This window comes from Astatotilapia calliptera, chromosome 8, assembly GCF_964374335.1.
Source record: "Astatotilapia calliptera chromosome 8, fAstCal68.1, whole genome shotgun sequence".
Lineage (NCBI taxonomy): Eukaryota > Metazoa > Chordata > Actinopteri > Cichliformes > Cichlidae > Astatotilapia > Astatotilapia calliptera.
This window is the reverse complement of record NC_137429.1, coordinates 2,525,792-2,545,233: the sequence shown is the minus strand read 5'-3', so window position 1 is coordinate 2,545,233 and position 19,442 is coordinate 2,525,792. Positions and strand designations below refer to the sequence as shown.

The following is a 19,442-nucleotide window of genomic DNA, read 5'->3' as shown; positions in this document are numbered from 1 at the left end:
CTCTGTGAGCTCAGATAATCCAACTGTGAGGACTGAGTTTGTGATGTTGCTGCACAACACTTCTGTTCCAGATATCTGATCCACCCCTGTGCCGGCACATCATTCTGCAACGCTCTCAAATTAAATAAAAATACATGTACTCATGATCTGCAGAAAAATCTCCCTCCTGACTGCATTTATGATCACTAAAGAAATAAAACAAACATCGTAAAAAGTGTCTTAAATTCCCTTTAAGCCACAATCCTCACACCTGAATGTCATGAAAGAATTACAATTTGTCGGTTTGCTGATAGGTAGTGCACCAACAATGTTACTCCCTAGTACAAATCTACTAGATCAGAGGTGTCAAACATAATGTGAAGATTAAAAGAAGCTTTACAGCTTGGACTGCGTTTTTTGCTTAAGAAAGTAGAGTCTGACTCGTCCAGTTCCTCTGAGCCAGAGGTCACTTTACCGCCTTCTTCCTAAAGCTAGTTCTGCCCCTCCAAACTAAACTGTGCCTATAAAGTAAGGAGGGTTTTTCCTAAATATAAAACAATTTGGCACCACTTTCCCTAAAAAAAAAAGAACATATTTTAAATCCCTCCCCTCTTTTCATGAAATGACTGAAATAACAAGGAAAGAGAGATTTGTTAAGTAAGATAGCATAGACTTCTTATTGCCTTTAGTGTATGTGGAGTAATTGTGCTTACATGCATCGTCACCACCTAAAAATCCCATTCTGATCCAGGAGGAATCCTGGGAAAATGTGCATTTTTTCCACTGTGCAAAAAGAAGAAAAAGTAAAATTCTGGGAATTAACTAAAAGTTTCTGTTTTCATTACAGATCAAAGTCCAGGCAATGATCAGCTGGTACTTTCTTATTTTACAGACTGATTTCTTTAAGAGTTTAAACTTCTTCATACCAAATAAAAAGGCAAAAATCTGCTTTCTTTACACGTTTGTAAGGAACAGCATCAAGAAAAACTGGACCCAGAATCTAAAATGAGTTTGACACCCCTGTGCTAGAATACACGCACAAACACTATAAACAGCACAATATACACACATCAAATAAGCTAGACAGAGTTAACAAAACACAGCTGCATGATCCAAAGTGGCACCAACGTGAAACACGAGTGCTGTCAGGAGCTCCACGGAGTGGTCACTGAGTTACGAACCCTCCTCTCACCGGAGGCCAAGCGTACATTCAACATCTGTTACGAAAAGAACGCCTAAACGAGCCCCGCCTGGATCCAACGTCTAGCGCCACCTCGGAGGTCGTTCGTCTCTCTAGTGCCATGAGATGAGGGCGGAGTGCTACATGTACTGGTGTGCATATTCTACACTATATTCCTGCATCCTGCTGCCGGGCGACGCTCATCGCTCGCCCCAAAGAATCCAGCTACCACTTCTGAAAATAACCAGCCTCCTCTTTGTGAGCGTGCATGCTGAAACACTATGGAGAACCAAGGTCGGGGCGTTAAGATGAGGATGCTGCTGTAAGATGAGGGGAAGGGACTTTTTTCTTCAGCCTCAGAAGAATAAAAAGCAAACACGGTGTTAGTTTATTTTTTTGTTGGTTTTTTTAAAGGTTTAAAGAGCTGTACCATGTCTCTTTAGGCATGTTAGTAGATAGGCGTTCACTTCACAGGCTCACATCAACGACAGAGCGATTTCTGCACGTGCTACCAACACTAATAAACCAAAGATACTCGTCAGTGCCAATACGTGAGGAGGTGTGGTTCAGAGATGTGCTGCTTTGGTACCATTACGATTATGGACGGTAGTAAACAAAAAAAAAAAAAAAAAAAAACACACCCAAAGAGACGAGAAAACACATTTACAGTAACACTCCTGCTCAGGAGGACGGACGGAAAGGATCACAAAGCTTATATATATATATATAATTTTTTTTTTGTCATTTAACGGACTCCCTGTGAAGATAAAAAACATTAGAAAGAGGAGTAAGTGTGGCATCAGCGTGCTGAGAAAGACTGCAGGCCCCTCGGTCAGTGCGAATCAGAAAGCACCGATGGACGACAGCAACACACACATGCGCTCCCACAGGAAGAGGCCACAACAGCCCAAACACACAGTCAATCCCAGTGTATGCAAGGCCCGCCCCCTCCACCCACACAGGTCTGACGATCATTTTAAAGGCGGTGGGCGTGCAGTTTGTGGGGCAGTGCTGGCGTGAGCCCTCAGGCGCTGAAGCCTGGCAGTTTCGGGTTTCTGGTCAGTTACCGGGCAGCTCCCTCTCGGGTGGAGTTCAGAGCTGGTGCACGATGCTGTCTGTGTGGTTGACCGAGACGGAGCCGTCCTGGCGCAGCCGCTGCCACTGGAAAGTTGTGCTGAGGGAGCCCACCTCGTCCTCCTCGTTCTCCTGCTCCTTGGCAAACTCCATAAACACCTGCAGGACAAAAGGAAACAAGGAAAGCTTGGAGTGAAGAATCCAGAGGTCCAGTGGAAGTACAAACTGACCGCCTGACATGTAAGCCTACCTGCTCTAAGGTGGACTGGGAGAAGTTGTACTCTTCAAAGTTGAAGGTTTGCTTGGCTGACGACACAAGGAAAGAAGATTAAGTACACGGGAGAGAGAGCAGAGCTGTGGAGGAGAAACGACGGGTCAGCACTCACTCACCGCTCTCTAACTGGGAGAAAGACTTGGCCAGCGATTGGACGTCCTCCATGGGGATCTTGTAAACCATCAGCGTAGCAAAGCTGGAAAAACAGCACACATACATACAGAATTAAACTGGGACACACAGAGCAGTAGCACGCGTCTGTGTTTCCACAGCTCTATTTTCCATAATGCTTCCTCCTCTCTTTTTTCGCTCTTAGTTGACTTTTAGTTTTGACTCTGAATCTAATCAGTGGTATAATAAGCTACAAAAATACATATAAAAGCTCATGTTTTGCCTCATTTATTGATTTTTAACATTTTTATTTAAGCTTTTTATTTACTTCTACCCCAAAAACAACCTCGAACACCCACACGTTGAGCACAGGATATCTACTCCCAACTGTTATTTTAAGGGAAAAGTTAATTTTATTTTACTTTACGAAGTGTTTAACTTCTTAAAGCTCGACTTCCACGGTTCATTCTAACGTTTGACACGGTTTTTGTGAACAGCTGAAACTGGGTCGTTCCATTAATCATATTTTAATCACAAGCACGATTCTGTCTTTCAGTCAGGACAAAATTCTTACTCTGGATTTGATTTTTGCTTTCTCATTTTTATAAGGTTCACTGCTTTCCTTTACAGTGTGCTGTTGGCACTCATTAAGTGTCCATCACTGTGTAGCTGAAGTGGAAGAAAGACAGGTGTTAATCAACTGAAGCCATCTACAGGAAGAAAACACTGAAGGTTTCACAGCTGGACTAGCTGCTGTGGAGTTATGTGACCGCTCTCTTCACCGCCATCGGTGCTCGCTGGCTTTATGATCAAAAATAGGAGGATATACATTTTGGACTGCCTTTTAAAGAATTTTACAGCTTGTCCTACTGATAAACACCTTTCCCACTTTCATTCATACTGCACCAAAGTCCATCCATTCAAGTAATGAAGAGTTAAATGACTGAAAAGTTGCAGCTTTTTTCTTCTCTGGAGATATTTATGCTTTTCTATTGTGGCCACACAGATGTCTTTCATTAACTACAGCAGCATTTCTTTATCATGCAGAAACACTGAGACACACTTGAAACTGCACAAGGATTAAATGTGACAGAAAAAGGATTTTTACCAATCCAACTCACTTAAGATCAAAATGGGCTGTAAAACGAGTCTGACATCCCTGAACTGCACACAGACACAGACAGGTCAGGGCTCACCTCTCCTGCCGAGCGGCGTGAGGGAATATTCGTAGGATCTCCTTATGCAACAGCGCCACCTGCTGGAGCCCCGTCAGCTCTTCTCTAAGTTTCACCTCCAAACTGTAACCGCGGCCATATTTTCCTTTTAAATGTTGGATGGAACCGATACATCTGCAGTAAAGAGACCAAGCATTAAGAGGCATTATGCCGAGACTCGGAAGTTTGAGAAATTATCGAGAAAGCAACTGTGGAGCGAACCTCAGCTGCCCAGAAACCATGATGGCGACGCGGTCGCACACAGCCTCGGCTTCCTCCATGTAGTGAGTGGTCAGGATGGCTCCGCGCTGACGGTTCTTAAAAGCGGCTCGCATGGCCCTCCTACACGAAGGAAACGCTTCTTTTAACGGTAGCATTGCTTATGAAATTAAACACATTATTTGGCAGTGAAAGAAAAGAAACATTTATTTGAGAGAACTTCAGCGCTTCACATTTGAAACAAGAAAAAGGCAGAAAAATGCTTCTGTAAGGAAAACATCGTCTCACCACATGCGCTGTTTGGACTTTGGATCCATCCCTGAGGAAGGTTCATCCAGTAAGACGATCTGAGGATTCCCGATCATGCTCAAGGCAAAGCACAACTGCAGACATACAACACAATAATATCATACAAATACTGTAAAACTATAACAGAAAAGATTCGAAGTACCTCATGTGTTTCATGACAGAACATACATTTAAGGCTTTTACATTTGAAGTGAGACGTTTAAACGTCACTGCCGCGAAAAATAAAATGAAACTTAAAAAGCTAAAATATTCTGACTCGTTAGGAGTAAAACGTCGATTTTGCTGTTAACGCCAACAGGTTTCTGATAAATACTTTATTATCAGGCAGGATAAACACAGCATTAACATTATAATCGAGCAGACTAATAGGCAAGCCGAGGGTCTCCTCACCTTCCGCTTGAGTCCTGCAGACAGAGTCTTGGCTTGTTTGTGTAAGTGGTCCTTCAGCTCCAGAGCATTCACCACACTGACAGCAACGGCAGACACACAACAACCGTTATTAGCTTTACACTCTCTCTCTCGAAAAGATTTAAAGATCTACATCATCTTTGACTGTCTGACTGTTAAAAATAGAAATCACTGTGGTCAAACGTCAGGGGGAAACCGGTACTGAGGATGAGACCGAGACTTTACCGTTTGATGATCCCCGGCACGTCCTCTCCTTTCAGGCCTTTAATGGCGGCGTAGATCTCCAGATGCTCCTGCAGAGTGACCCGAGGCCACAGAGGGTTCACCTGTGGACAGTAGCCCACGTGCTCCAGAGGATTGTCCACTGAGCGAAACTCAGTGCTGTAGTCTCCCAGCAGCACCTGGACCAAGACGAGCAAAGATTCAGAGTGTTTTCTTGGTTTAAACACATGAGTAACATGACTGAAATGATTAAATAAACAGACCGAGGAATGCTTCAGTATCATCCTACTGTACCTGGCCTGCAGTGGGGTCAGTGTCACCTGCCAACATGTGCATGATGGTGCTCTTTCCTGCTCCGTTGGGGCCCAACAGTCCAAGAACTTCACCTGAGGAAACAGCAGGGTAGGATTCAGACTGTGGGTGAAGTCGGCCGGTTGGGAACCACGCAGCATAAGAAAAAGCAGCAAGACTAAGCGTACCTTTACGGACACAGAAAGAGACGTTCTTTGTGGCCAGCTTCCTCTTCTTGCTTAGAGAAAATCCTTCTCTCCTGCCCTTGTACTGCTTCTTCAGGTTACTCACAACCACGACCGGTTTCTAAACAGACACAGAAAAGACAGAAAAAGGAGCAAAATGCCTTCAGATCACCGACGAGAAACAAAACACTAAAGATGCCTGGCTAAATTAATCTTTATTACACCTTGACTCTTCAACAGGGACCAGGGACTTCAACAGCATTCTTAATTTATGTATTGTAAACATTTACCTCTTCACAGGACTGACAGCTGAGGGCCTCTTTGACTCTGGCCCTTTCCATCTGGACATCTTCGTCTTCATTCTGGCCTTCTTCTAGGTTCCTCTCCACCTTGGCCTTGGACTGGGATGAGATCCTGTGAACATTTTAAAAGAAAATTAGGTCTGCTGCATTTAATGTAGGCATCAAAACCTATATGTTTTTACTGCAGTAAAACGGTTGCGACCACATTTTGTTCAGGGATCTGGGTAACTCCAAAAGCCTCACAAACTTTTCTACCTTTATCAAAACAATAAACCTCAGTATAAATAAACCAGAGGTTCCTGTAATCAGAGTTATGAAAGCGATCATCACCTGCAGAGCTGATCATTTTTCATCGTCCTTCCTCCAGAATGGATCTCCAGCCAGCGAAGCAGGAAAAGCAGAACGATGCACTGGAGATAAGGCTGAGCACAGACACACAGTTACAGTTAAATACAGTTCTGACATTTGTTTATCACATTTTTCCCCCACGTTATGAAATATGATACATACAGCTAAAACTGAAATGAGCAGGTTCTTCCACAGGAAGTTCTCCTCGTAGACAGTCGGGAGGAAGGTGGCCTGAGAAATGGAGAAATGCTCTCAAACATGACTCCAATAACGGCCTCAGCCCCAATGATATATGATCGTGTATTTATTTGAAAAACACAGCTGTATGCTTGACAGAGAAAGCAGCTGTTGCCCTGAGCTCCTACCTTGGTGATGCAGTTGAGACAGCCCATGAGAGGGTACAGCGGGTTGAACAAACACAAGACGTTGTGCAGGGTTCTTGTCAAAGCTGGATTGTTGTTTACGAAGGACAACTGAACCACCGAGGCTGACACGACGCACACCTGAGGTACAAGCAATTTATTTTTAATAAAGGTTTCAATCTAAAGCATTTTTGTTGTCATGTGAAGAACAAAGAAAAGAAGAAGAAAGAAGAAGAAGAAAAAACAGCAGCAGCAGGCTTGTTCAGGATCACATGTTTGAGTCTCACCATCATGGAGATGACAGAGAAAAAATCCCTGTTGCTTTGGACTCGGGCGAAGCCGAAAGACGACACATAAGTGAAGAGAATCATGGCTGGGCTGAAGCCAACGGTGCAGAGAACCTAAGGCGGGGCAGAAGCCATGAGATGAAGTCACGTATGTGTTGTATTACAGAGGAATAAAGTCTTTAAGCAGCTGGACGCACCACCGCAGAGAGGTTGCTGGAGTTGAGCAGGTTTCCGGTGTGGAAGGAGAAAAGGATGATGGACATGAAGGACAGGATGAGGTAATAGAACGGGATGTCCACCGCTGCCTGACCGCACCAGTACGCTGACGGTACGAGACCAGAGATGCGCAGAGTTGAGCGACACTTTATCTGCAAAGGGGACAAAACCCCCAAAATAAAACACAGAAGTGACGAGAAATGTGACTGTGTGGCCCGATGTTCTCACTGTACCAGACAACGTTTCTTTTTCCCTCTAAATCTTTTGTTGAAAAGATGAATCTGTTTTTATCTCTGTGACTAACTGGTTACCTCTCGGTCTCGAGTGTGGTCCATTGCAAAATATGCCGGCATTCCAGCTGCCAGCATTCCCAGTATGATCGCCTCTATGTACACCAGCGCGTAGGATGTAGCATCAGGGATTTGCTGATGGGCATCACAAAGGGAAAGTTTAGTGTCTTGGAAACGACCTCTGTTATCTGACTCTATATTTGTCAAAGGCACTCACATATTCAAAGGGTTTGGTCCACGTTCGGATCTGCCCGGTCCCATTCAGACCTCTTAGGAGAGCATTGCTCAGTATATTGACGGTCATGGGCAGGGAGTGAACAGTCGTGCTGTTAAATGCAACGCTGTATCTGAAACCCTGTTAACAACACATGAAACAAAGTGTCAACAGCATCATGAACTCAGCACTCCATCTAAACAGAAAGCTCTCAGTTAGAGGAGCCAGCAGCCCTCAAACAAAGAGCACTTTGGCTGCAACACGAGCACCGTGACACATTAAATGTAGGTGGAGGTGCTCCAGTTTCATCTAATCTGATATCAGTAATTAAATTCAATCTATGCAATATTAAAGTGACCTTGCTGGATCTTGTTACGTTGATGGCAGCGCTGTGGGGAGCCGCCGCCATGTAGTCGCTCTGCTTCATCATTTCCACTTTGATGTCCTGAGACTCGATGTTGTGGATGAAATCGGAAATATCAGAGCCTGTAGGTACGAAAAAGGCACGGCTAAAATCATCCATACAACCATTTTCTGCTGCGTCACAGGGGCAGCGGTCCAAGCAGAGATGGGCAGACCTCCTTCGACATAATCTGAGTTTGTTGCCACTCAGCATGAGCCCAGACACCCCTCAGAGGAAGCTTAATCAGCTTGCAACTATAAAACTGCATCATGTAGAAGCTCATACGTGTCAATAAAAACAATTTAAATCAACATCAAGGAGGTCGGTTAAATTACACCCACGGGACATATTGTAATGATTATGGTTAGTGGGATATTTCACACTCGTGCAGAAGTGCGATGCTTCATCACAGTGTTTACATCATGTTGTGCTTTGTGATAGAGCTGAGATCTCGAGTCTTATTCAGGGAAAAAACCCACTGAAAGTGAAACAAGCCTTTTAACTCAGTTACACAGAAACCGTCAGGCTGCCGTGTTTGTATCTGTGACACTCACCAGTTGAGTTCTGAACCAGGAGGCTTGTGGCGTATCTCTGGGGCGCCTGGTTCCTCCTCAGGAGGTAAATTGGCAGAAATTGGCGGTCTGAGGAGTGAATCTGGATGTTTCCTGTGGCCAGCGACAAAACCAGGACTGCAGCCACAAACACCAGGAACAAGGCCAGACTGGAAGAGGAGGAAGGGGGAGGTTAGAGTCAGGAAAGTCTCGATAAATGGGAGGAATAAAGCCTCAAAACACATCCCTATTTCTGTGACTGGACAAAGAGGCAGAAAACTATGGATGTCATTCAGTTCTTTAACTCTAAGCTACAGGAGCAGATGGAGCATGTGTGTCCATCATATGACAGATTAACATACAAACAACAAAAACAAACAACATGTATTGTATTAAGGTAATAAATAAGAAGCCCGGATTACCCATGATATCTTCAAAATAAAGAAATTGGCTAATAAAGTAAAATAAGGAGAACACTCACGTGTAAATGAAGGCCTTCCTCTCCCGGCGCATGTTGAGCATGTGCAGCCACGCCACGGTGCTGAACTGCTGCCGCCACAGGGCGTGACCCGTCACAACGTCCGACTTTGTGTCGGAGAACGTGAGCAGCCTCTGGTCCGTGTCGTCCAGGGAGGCGGTGTCGCACTCGTCGTCCGCCTGCTCTCGATTAAACACGCTGTAGTCTGAAGACATGAAACGACTTTTACTCAACACCAGAGCTCCTGCAGACTTTTTCCATTCGAAAAACTGAAATCAGCAGCAATCTTCAGTTTGGCGACACACTCACCAGCCTGATCCACTTCAGCCTCTGCCTCCAAACGTAGAAAAACATCTTCCAGCGTTGTCATGGAAACACCATAGTTGACTATTCCCAGTCTGGGTTGAGAGTCGAGCTCCGAGAACAGGCCTACGAAAGATGAATTCAGGACCGCTCAGCGCGCTGCGTGGCTCACAGTCAAAGCTGAATCATGACTGAGTCATACTCTATTTTTAAAATACTGTCTGGATATTTTTAAAGGATATTAAAGAAACCATGAAGGCCAGGAGTAAGTAAACTTTCCCCTTTGAGCAGGAACAACTGCTCCAGTATCACTCTGCTCTGCCCCAGTGCAGATTCAGAGGTTCAAGAAATTGCTTTATTTGCAGTCGATTGCTTCGGAGTTATGATTTTTAAAAACATTTTTATACAATGCACAATGTCAAAGCAAGGCAGGTAAACCAAAAACTGCTGATGGGCACATTTAGGAGTACATGTGTGTGCACAGCTGCATGCGTGTTGCTACAGAAAGCAGGCAGCTATCAGAGAATCAGGTCAGGATAAATGTGCAAAAACGTGACCCGACTGTAAACTAAAAATATAATCAGTACAATTTAATGCTCAAAAAACAAACACGCACAAAGGAAACCTCTGTATGGTCGACTCGTGTCATGATTTTTTTTAAATGTGACCGACGGACGTTCCTGTGAATCGAACCTGGGAACGTGTCCATGCTCTCGAAGGGCAGAGTGAAGGTCAGCTCCGCCTCGTGCTGTCGGGATAACTTGGCTTTGGGAACGTGCTGCTTAACCAAAGACGTGATCTTCTCTGCGTCACATGCCTCGCTGATAGACATTCTGCAAAGGATGAAGAAAAACATCTAAATCTAGTTCGATAAAGACGCCCGTGGTTAATACACGTTCTAAACTCAGCAATAACAAAAACAATCGAATTAATTATTCCTTTTGGGTTCTTGTAAGAGTCAATGAAGGGGTCCTTGCCTTAGATGATAGCCCACACCGCACTTGATCTTGAGATACAGAGAGGAGCCAACACACTTCAGCTGACCTTGAGAGATCACAGCTTTGCGATCTGCAGAAACAAACATTCAAAAAAAATAAATCAGACATGTTTTCAACTCGCGTGGAGATAAACCTTTGTTCTCATATGGGTCGAGTATAAAACTGGAGCTGCTGCTCGGTTACATAAAGCTGTGCTGGTGTTTTCTGCTCGCCTCTGCACCTTGAATCTCACTCTTGAAATTCTCCTGCAGCAAGGAAGGCAACTCAGCGCTGACCTCATGATGAATAACATCACCAAGCTGGAGCATATGTCAGCAGCATACTTTAAAATATGCATACACAACAAACCGGAGTGAAAACTGTTCATCCGGTCAAACGGTTTTATTTTAAACATCATCAAGAAAGGCGGAAAATTTTCTGCAACACCAGCTCCTGATTAAAATATTGATCAAGCTAGAAGATCCTGAGATACCATCATCCAGGATAAGAATAAAGCACAATTTCTGGTCTATATTTCCAGTCCAAAGTGTGGGTTTGTGTATCTTACACAACAAGGAGCATTCGTACCAGCAAGGATGTCTGCCTCGTCCATGTAGTGCGTGCTGAGTACAGTGACTCTGCCGGCCCGGCGACTCTTCAGCAGAGACCACACCTGGTGCCTGGAGTAGGGGTCCATGCCGGCCGTGGGCTCGTCTAAGAGCAGGATCTGACAGAAACAACCACAAACTCACGTTATCCAAGAAGGACTGGTGTCTGGATTCGAAAAATTGAAGTAAGATTGCGCACAGGTACCTTTGGATCTCCTAGGATGGCGATGCCCACAGACAGTTTCCTCTTCTGGCCTCCGCTCAGATTCTTGGCCTGAGCCGTCATGATCTTCTCCAGGTCCAGGTCCTTCAGCACCTTTGTGACCTGTCAGAGAAGGAAACATCACACTAAGGCTCAACAAGCACAGCTTTTTAAACAACCTCAAGAATGTCACATATTCTCCTGCTGAAAGCACTAATGCACATACATGAAAACTATGACACCAACATGCTCTGGAGTTTAGCCACCTTCCACAACTTTCTATGAAATCTAAATCTTAAGGAAAATAGACGCAGACCCCATCCGTGTGTCATTTTTACTTTTTAAACAGTGGATTTAAAGACCTTCTAGAAGCAAGTCTCACAACTCTGCAGTCATCTTTACAATAAATTTGATGTTCCCATCTAATTTAAAGCATCATCACTTACTGGATATATTAAACTGTATGAATAGAATCACCAAAATGTGGCAAATTTGTTCACAAAGAGCGCTTTTTCTTATACATACTTCTAACTTATACTTCAACTACATCGGCGCTTCATTAATTAATCTCGGGGTCTTCAGTCTAACCCCCCAGAGCACTGAACAAATGTCAGTCTGATGATTAGCAAAGAACATTTCTAATCTACCTACAGCTTTGCTGTGGAAACCACAGATTAGGATGATAAGAAGACGTTTGCTACCACACACCCTGAAATTATAGGAAATGAAACTACTGTGTGTTTGTGCATATGCCAGTGCAGCAACGTGATTGGCTGATAGTTTCCTGGTTTCTGTGGGTTATTAGCTCTGTGGTGATAGGTTTCATCAGCTAAAGATGAAAAGAGATTTCTTCTCAAGATTCGCAGCCACTGTTCAAGTTTCTTCTTGCCGTCGAGTTTAAGCACATTTGGTTTATAAGAACTACAAATCACCTTTTAACGTCGATCAACCCTGGTGTCGAAGGTTGTCACCGGTAGGTTTGATGTCATGTTTCAAATGTATGTTTTAACTTTGATAAATGTCAGAATGTTTCAGACTTTGCACTGCGGGAACATTTCGATTGTCACATTTACCTCGGCGTCGATGTCTGCTCGTGGGATCCCTTTGATGGCAGCAAATATCCTCAGGTGCTCCTCCACCGTGAGCACATCAAAGATGATGTTGAACTGAGGGCAGATTCCCACCAGCTGCTTCATTTCGGACGCGTCGGCAATCTCTGCCACAGGCGAGCCGTAGATGGTGGCCGTGCCGTTCGTCGGCGGGCAGATCCCACACAGGATGTTCATGAGGGTGGACTTTCCAGCCCCGCTGTGTCCCAGCAGAGCTGTAATCTGTCCCTCATAGATGTCAAAGGTCAAACCTGAGAAGGAGAGGTAAAGAAACAGGAGGAGATACGGGATGTTATTTCAGTCCATTGTAGGAATGTGGAAAAATATCTAATCTAACCATGTAAATCAGGCTTTCTGCTTATTACTGCGGTTGGATCTTTAGCCCACATTATACAGCACCTTCACATGACTCATGCTGTAACCTTGAACAACATGTATAATCATAGAAAAGCACTCACCCCTCAGAGCCTCCACCACGTTGTCCTTTTCTTTGTACACTTTGCGGATGTTATTGATGCTGTTGGAAACAAAACGAGCGAGCAATGAAGAAACAGTGAAACTGAAAGGAGAGAAGCGTAAACACAGCAGCAGAGTCAGTTGAAGAGCAGCTCTCAGGTTACAGGCTGGACCTCCAGGCTCTCCTCAGCTGATGCTACAGCTGAGCCTAACGCTGATCTACCCGAAGCTCTCAGGGCCTCCATCTCTCAGTCCTCTGAATCCATACTTTTAGTAAAGGTACTCTGTGAGCCCTGACATAAGAATAAAATGAAATATTGGTAAGTTCAGGCTTTTACCGGATGGCTTCTTTCCCTCTGAACTCGGGAGAAACCGGCTCGATAGACTCGTCCCCACCAGGAGCGCCGTTCAGCTCAGTGTCGTACACCGAGCTCACCTCAACATAGCGCTTTCTGTGTTTGGACCAATAGGACGGCTTCAGGAAGTAAACCAAGGACCTCCGCATTCCAAACTCACCTGCGTATCAGAAAATCATCATGAAAACAAAATGAAAACACAAAACAAACAGAACTGCTAACCCAATCAGCTTCGACCAGCAGTGGGGCGATTTAATGCTGCAGTCAATTAAAGCAGCACGATCAATGTGGTGTAACGCTAATTGAAGTACAGATGGATCTGCAGAGCAGTGCTGCACACACTCAGTGGGTGAAAAGGGAAACATCTGACAGTTTATTTCCCACTCGCTGCACAGCACACCGCTGGAGGGCTTTTCAAACTTGCTGTGGGATCTCAGCTTGTTCTTTTCCTCAATGCCCAAAAGCTTCTACTGATCTGTAGCGCAAGACATGTTGAGGAGGTCATTTTAACCATTTAAATCAGCTGTGTTGGACCAAGGACACGTCCGAAACCTGCAGGACACCGGCCCTCGAGGCCTGGAGTTCCCCAATCCTGAACTAAAGAGAAAATTCAAATGGTTCCTGAAAATTTTACATTTTTGGCTAATTTTACAACCAAAATAATTCCAGGAGGGCCTTATGACACATGGGGGAATAGAGGGTAAACGATGTGTATTTTCAGCTGTTTTGCTACTATGTAAAAGATAAAAAAGGTGACTACAAAAAAACACACTTTTACTAAATTAATAGCTGCTGGATTTGTTCTGGCAAAAACCAGTGTTTGACCGCACTGAGTTCAAATATTTTTGCTCTTACCAGGCAGCACCTGGTCCAGGTAGGTAGCCAGCAGAAGATAAAGGATGCAGTCCACAACCAGCATCAGCAACGGCACGTACAAAGGATGAGGCCCGTTAGTCAGAGAAGAAAATACAGCACCGTCTCCCTGTGCCTCCAAGTAAACAACCTAAAATAGATATTAGACAAATACGCACTGAGATCAGCCTCGGTGGCATCTACTGCACAAAGCTTCATCTTTCTGAAAAATGAAGGCTGGAAAACTGCAGAGATTATATTGACATTTCTAGCAAGCTGCAGAAAGAACCTAATATCACTTATGATGCAATTAATAGAAAAATGATCTAAATTAATTCAATTAACAAAAACAGGATCAACACTGAGGTGAGAGAGGACTGCAACAAGCTGCTATTTAATTTATTCCAGAAGGAGAAAAGTACTCCAGAGGAGACCAGAGCGTGTTTGTACCTGTGCAATGCCGATGGAGAAGGCACTGGGCGACAGCAGGCACAGAAGCCACACCAGCGGCTGTGGGAAATCCTTCACGAGGACGGTGAAGAGCGACAAGCAGCCAAACACCACCGTCAGCATGGATCCCACCGTGCTGGCAAACTTGGGCTTCTTAAACAGCGGAGTCAGCATGAAGGAGAAGAAGATCTGTGGAACAGAGTCAGGATATGGATGAGAGGAACGAACGTTCACTACTAACAACACAAAGGCTGGAATCAAATAGCCACAGCTATATGTTATTCATTTATTTCTTTGCTTTCCCTCCATCCCAGCTCTACTCACTGATGATATTCCATACAGGAATATGAGGAAAAAGATGACAAGGAAGTTGCTGTTAGGAAACAACGCTGTGTACGTCGCGATGATGGCCATCAGGATGGACATGGTGGTCACCAGAGCAGCGTACAGGAGGCCCCATGATAACCTGTCAAACCACACGTACACATGAACGTGAGTTTCTTTGGTCCGAGTGTCCGAATGTGCAGCGGCCGAAGCCGTTTCTCCTCACCAGAAGGCTGTGTCGTAAAGCCCCATCATGGTCATGGTGTCTTTGAGACGATGCTCTTTCTCAGCCGCCACGTTGACGATGAGGAAGGTGACGAAGGGCGTGAAAGCCAGGACCAGGTAGATGGAGATGAGGGCGTGGGGGAACTTCTGAACCTCCACAGAGCCGGGCTGACCCATCATCACCGCCTTCAGTTCGAGCTCGCTCAACACCGAACGTTTTGTCTGCATCTGAGCACAAAAGATGATAAAAGAGTTTAAAACTTTTTTCAGTAACGTAGTCAAAGAAAATCCATGTGTGAAAAATGCAGTTCAAATGTCCGAAATTCAACAGCAGCTGAGCTTCAGCCTGTCTCACCTGAATAATGGCTGCGTCGATCAGAGACTGGAGGTGAATGAAGCCGGAGTACCAGTAATTTGCAGCCCTGCAGTTTACCGAGCTCGACAAGCAGCTGGCTGCAGGAGACGAAGCAACGACAGCAATCAATCAAAATGTATTTGTAAAGGACCTTTGTTAAAGGTGATTCAATATAAATCATAACAAATAATATACAATGACCATCAATATAGAGTAGATTAGAAAGATGAAACATCACAGCAATAAAATAACATTTAAACTAGCTTTTCAATAAAATAATACAAGGAAAGATTAAACAAAAGTAAATGATCTAAAAATCTAATATAGTAAAAATAGAATAAATATACTTTAAGTCCAAAAAACTAAAGTAAATGTGTAAGAATCAATATAAGTCCAGGCTAAAAGTTTGAAGATTTCAACACTTCTGTTTTAAATTTGATCATTTCTGTATGAAATATAAAACAACACCACAGCACGTCACACATCAGCTCTAAGAGGGAATCATCTCTTTTACAGTTCTGTTCATCTCTTCCTCCACTCCATGTGTTCTTCCATCTTTTTATATTCCTTCATACCAAAAGAGCTACAAGTCAGGATCCAGAAAGCTGAAGCATGTTTAAGGTTTAAATCGACTTTTTCTCTCCCTTCAATGTCTGATTAATGGAGAGGAAACGCTTTCAGAAGTTCTGGGTTACAGCCAGATCCAGTGTTGATAGTTCCCGCTTATTTTCCCTTCAACATCTTCATAATAACAAATTATTAGTCCATGTTACGTTCCCCTAAGTGTCCAGGTGAAGCAGGGAGATTAACAAAAAGTGGGTTTAAAAAAAAAAAAAGGAGCTAAAGGAGGCAAAACTAAAGGAAAACCCAGAAGTTGGCCACTAAACAAAATAATAAGTCACCAACGCCCAGGAGTAAGCAGCCTTTAACCCTTAAAAAAACAAAAAAGAAAACTCCAGCAGTAGAAGGGCGGCACCTACAGATGGAGAAAGAGCAAGACGCACTCACCAGGGCAAAAAAGAATAAGTACCAATCACAGCAGAGCATTGCTGCGCCCTGCCAGGGCTACAATGATAACTCATTTAAGGATTTTACCACCAAGATCATGTGCAATGCCCCCACTGACTGCTGTTTCTTTTAAACCAGCACGAGTACTTTAAACGATTCATTATGGAGGTTTTTTTTACACCAAAGGACTCTTTCAAAGGCAGTTAGCAGCACATCTGAAGATGTATGCAAGTCTACAACACAAATGAGCTTCTGATCTGTCACTGTGAGGGAAGTGTAGAAACTTTGTACCCATTTAAAATAAAGTTGAGCCAATCCATAAAAATAAAGCGGGAGAAAGTATAATAGTTTCAATAATTAGGCTTTACCAATAGACTCTGTGTAGTCACTGGGTAAAGGCAGCTGGTTGTGCGGGAAACGGAGTTTGTAAGATGTGGCCGAGCTGTCCATGAACACGACGCCAACGTAGCTGGAGGGCTCATAGAGGCTGGCGTTCTCCAGATCCTCCTCACTGGAGAACATCTCCAGACGATCCTGCATAACTGAAGGAGGGGAAAAAATGCTCGGTTTGCTCTTTTCGAACCCTCTGCACAAACCTAACGGACACAGAACCCCGCAGATGGTTTTCAGACTTACGCATATTCTGAGCCACCTCTTCCATGATGTAAGTGGTGATGTTACTGATTGGTGTGTAGCCGAGGCCTTTGAAGAAGTGGCTGTCACTCTCCAGCTCTGTCGTGCTGATGCCGCCATAGTAAACATGAGGATTCAGGGTGCTGATGAGTATCAGGAGCCCCAACAGGAGCAGAGGGAGGATCAATTCCTGCACAGACAGGGACACAGAAGGAATGTGAATAGTTTGCTCAGTAAACCCTGATATCCCCCAGGTCAGATCAGATATAGCATCGTCTCTTAAATATGTTTTCTTGTGTATGTCCAAAGCATTACAACCCAAAGTTGGTGAAAATTCATGCTCTGTGGGACAGGAAATGAATTTACAGGTACATTTTAGTGAGAAAAGACATTACTTTCACTGATGACTGCATGCACGCAGCGGCTCTAACTGCAAAACCAAACCGCGAGATAAAAAAAGAAAAAAATTATATTCCTATTGATAAACAACCTGTAAGGCTGAACTCAGAGGGGGGCATGTCAAGAGTTTGAGGCTTGTGGTAGACAGTACCAGAGAAGAGAGATGATTATGTAGTGTGAAGCATGTTCTAGGTAATTTGGCATCATCTGTGTACAAAACTCAAACTAAATATGGTGTCAACATTTTCTTCTCCCAACTAAAGCTCAAGTTTCCTGTTGAACAACTACACTTCTCACAAAAACACTGCAACAGATTACTAGATTCTAAAAATGTAGAACAAATCCAGTCTTTGGGGTAACGGCGGGTCTGTGAGTGAAATAAACAGGCTGTATTATTCACAGCGGAGCTTAGGGCGGCCCTGACTGCTGTTGAAGATGGAGGCGGTCCCAGAGAGCTCCAAGTCAAAAGAAAAGCTGATACACAGGCACATAAAAAATGCATAGACGCAACTTAGAGCCGAATAAAAAATGCATGGTCTAACAAAGCAGAAATAGAAAGCAGAAAGAAGCAATGGAGCGGCTTCAACTTTTAGCGACTTTTAGCACACAGGCGTAAAAACACGACCTTTTCAATGACTTAGTGACACAAGCCGAGACTTCCCCAGAAACCAGAACACACCTCGACATCAGGCTGCTAGATTATGGTAAAAATCGCATGTTTCAGAAACTCTGGAAACATTAGTTATTTATTGGATTTATGGTAAATGGCCTGTATTTATATAGCGCTTTACTAGTCCCTAAGGACCCCAAAGCGCTTTACATATCCAGTCACACACACATTCACACACTGGTGATGGCAGCCACATTTAAATAAAATGTTTCTGCACCTGCAGGCTCTGCTGCTTGGTCCTCCATTTGATGAGCAGATTCTTGTAGAGAAGACTTCTCGTTTGGTTCCAGACTCCAGCGTCTCTTCTGTACATGGGCTGCATGCTCCCAGCATTCCTCATGTGGATAACGTACGGACGAGAGGTCCTCTCACTAATCCTGGCCTCAGCTGCAAGGGACATAGATGGCAGAGAAGAAATTAAAAGCCCCGGACATTATGCACTCGAGCAGGAGGACTTAAGACAGTGAATCAATACAGCAAGTCTGCAGTTATCCCGCAGACTAACTGATGCTTTATTTCCCTCTAGCATCTTAAAGGCTGCTTTGCTTTGTGATGATGAAAGGATTAATATTAAACTTTCAGCTCGTTCTGACTCCAAACTGCTGCAAAAAATATTAACAAATTCTCAGGGGGAGGATTCATGTATGTGACCTGGAGGCAGTTACTTTAAGGATGTCTGTTCAAACTGCAACATATTCTGATGATTTAGGTTTCCCAAACTTTGTTTACATTTTGGATGTTTTACCATCTAACTCTTGATTTTCTTTATGAATGTAAAATCCAGTGACGTGGTGTTTATGTGTTCGTTACGTTACTGGTCTGCACAAATACTGCTGACTGAAGTGCTGCCTATCTGGGTCTTTTACAAAAGATTTCTGACAACAAGAGCATCATGTTGGTGGTTACAAATATATAGTTATAGGAAATTATTTATTTTTTCCCTGACTGATTCATACAATAAACTTTCATTTGAAGGACTTTCCGCTCTGCTTAGAGTTTGCTGCAGTAATATATAGTATTATATATTAGTTAACTAACCGAGACCCAGTATCGGTGTATACAGGTGTACTATGACACCTGTCAGAAGTTTCTAATAAAGCAAATTAAACCCGCTTTCCTTGTTTTCGCCAACAGCGCTCCGATGTTAGCTACAACTGGCGCTAACCTGCTACCTGCTGATATTTCCATATGCTAAAGAAGAAGAAAAAAATCAACAGACATTAGCGTCGCCGCTTCGTCCTCACCCGGACCGGAAAACAGGACAGGTGTAGGCAGCTGAGTGAGCTAGCCTCTTCACAGAATTAACCGCGGCTGATTGAGTGTATTTTTCTAATCTGACGCGCTGAATGGCAACACAGGCACACGGAGCAGCATCGAGCTAACAGGCTACAGCTGCCAGCGTGTGTACGCCGGGCTAAAAACACGTCCGCTCCAGAAAAACAAGCACAGCATACTCACGTATGAAATACATTAAGACATATCCTTCCTCAGCTCGCGATTTAACGGCATTACATTACAGATTTTATTTTGTAAGTATCAGGTAAACACCCCCTTAAACGAGCTGGTTTCTTGCGTCTCTACTTCCTTCTGTCAGATGC

The 19,442-nt window shown here is 43.9% G+C and overlaps 1 protein-coding gene across 1 annotated transcript; it reads right to left on the bottom strand.

Moving 5' to 3' along the window:
• Positions 1-1,546: 1,546 nt before the first annotated feature.
• abca5 (ATP-binding cassette, sub-family A (ABC1), member 5) lies at positions 1,547-19,439 on the bottom strand. The gene is made up of 38 exons (XM_026177839.2): positions 19,303-19,439; positions 18,062-18,231; positions 16,779-16,965; positions 16,511-16,684; positions 15,135-15,232; positions 14,781-15,007; positions 14,555-14,696; positions 14,231-14,419; positions 13,784-13,931; positions 12,911-13,088; positions 12,575-12,633; positions 12,081-12,367; positions 11,011-11,130; positions 10,786-10,924; positions 10,198-10,288; positions 9,914-10,053; positions 9,227-9,346; positions 8,921-9,122; positions 8,443-8,609; positions 7,844-7,971; positions 7,489-7,626; positions 7,293-7,406; positions 6,963-7,133; positions 6,766-6,879; positions 6,482-6,619; positions 6,279-6,347; positions 6,099-6,190; positions 5,757-5,880; positions 5,470-5,587; positions 5,285-5,376; positions 4,994-5,169; positions 4,751-4,826; positions 4,340-4,434; positions 4,055-4,174; positions 3,815-3,967; positions 2,624-2,703; positions 2,484-2,539; positions 1,547-2,392 (listed from the first exon to the last, which is right to left on the bottom strand). Exons 1-38 carry the CDS (start codon positions 19,313-19,315, stop codon positions 2,252-2,254), a joined length of 5,046 nt encoding a protein of 1,681 aa, XP_026033624.1. The 5' UTR covers positions 19,316-19,439; the 3' UTR covers positions 1,547-2,251.
• Between the last annotated feature and the right edge of the window lie 3 nt (positions 19,440-19,442).

Coding starts and splice junctions, on each gene's coding strand:
- abca5 (XM_026177839.2), bottom strand. Junction 13,089..13,783: donor CCTGGACCAGGTGCTGCCTG/GTAAGAGCAAAA, acceptor TCTGATACGCAG/GTGAGTTTGGAATGCGGAGG. Junction 4,435..4,750: donor CTGCAGGACTCAAGCGGAAG/GTGAGGAGACCC, acceptor GTATGTCTGCAG/TTGTGCTTTGCCTTGAGCAT.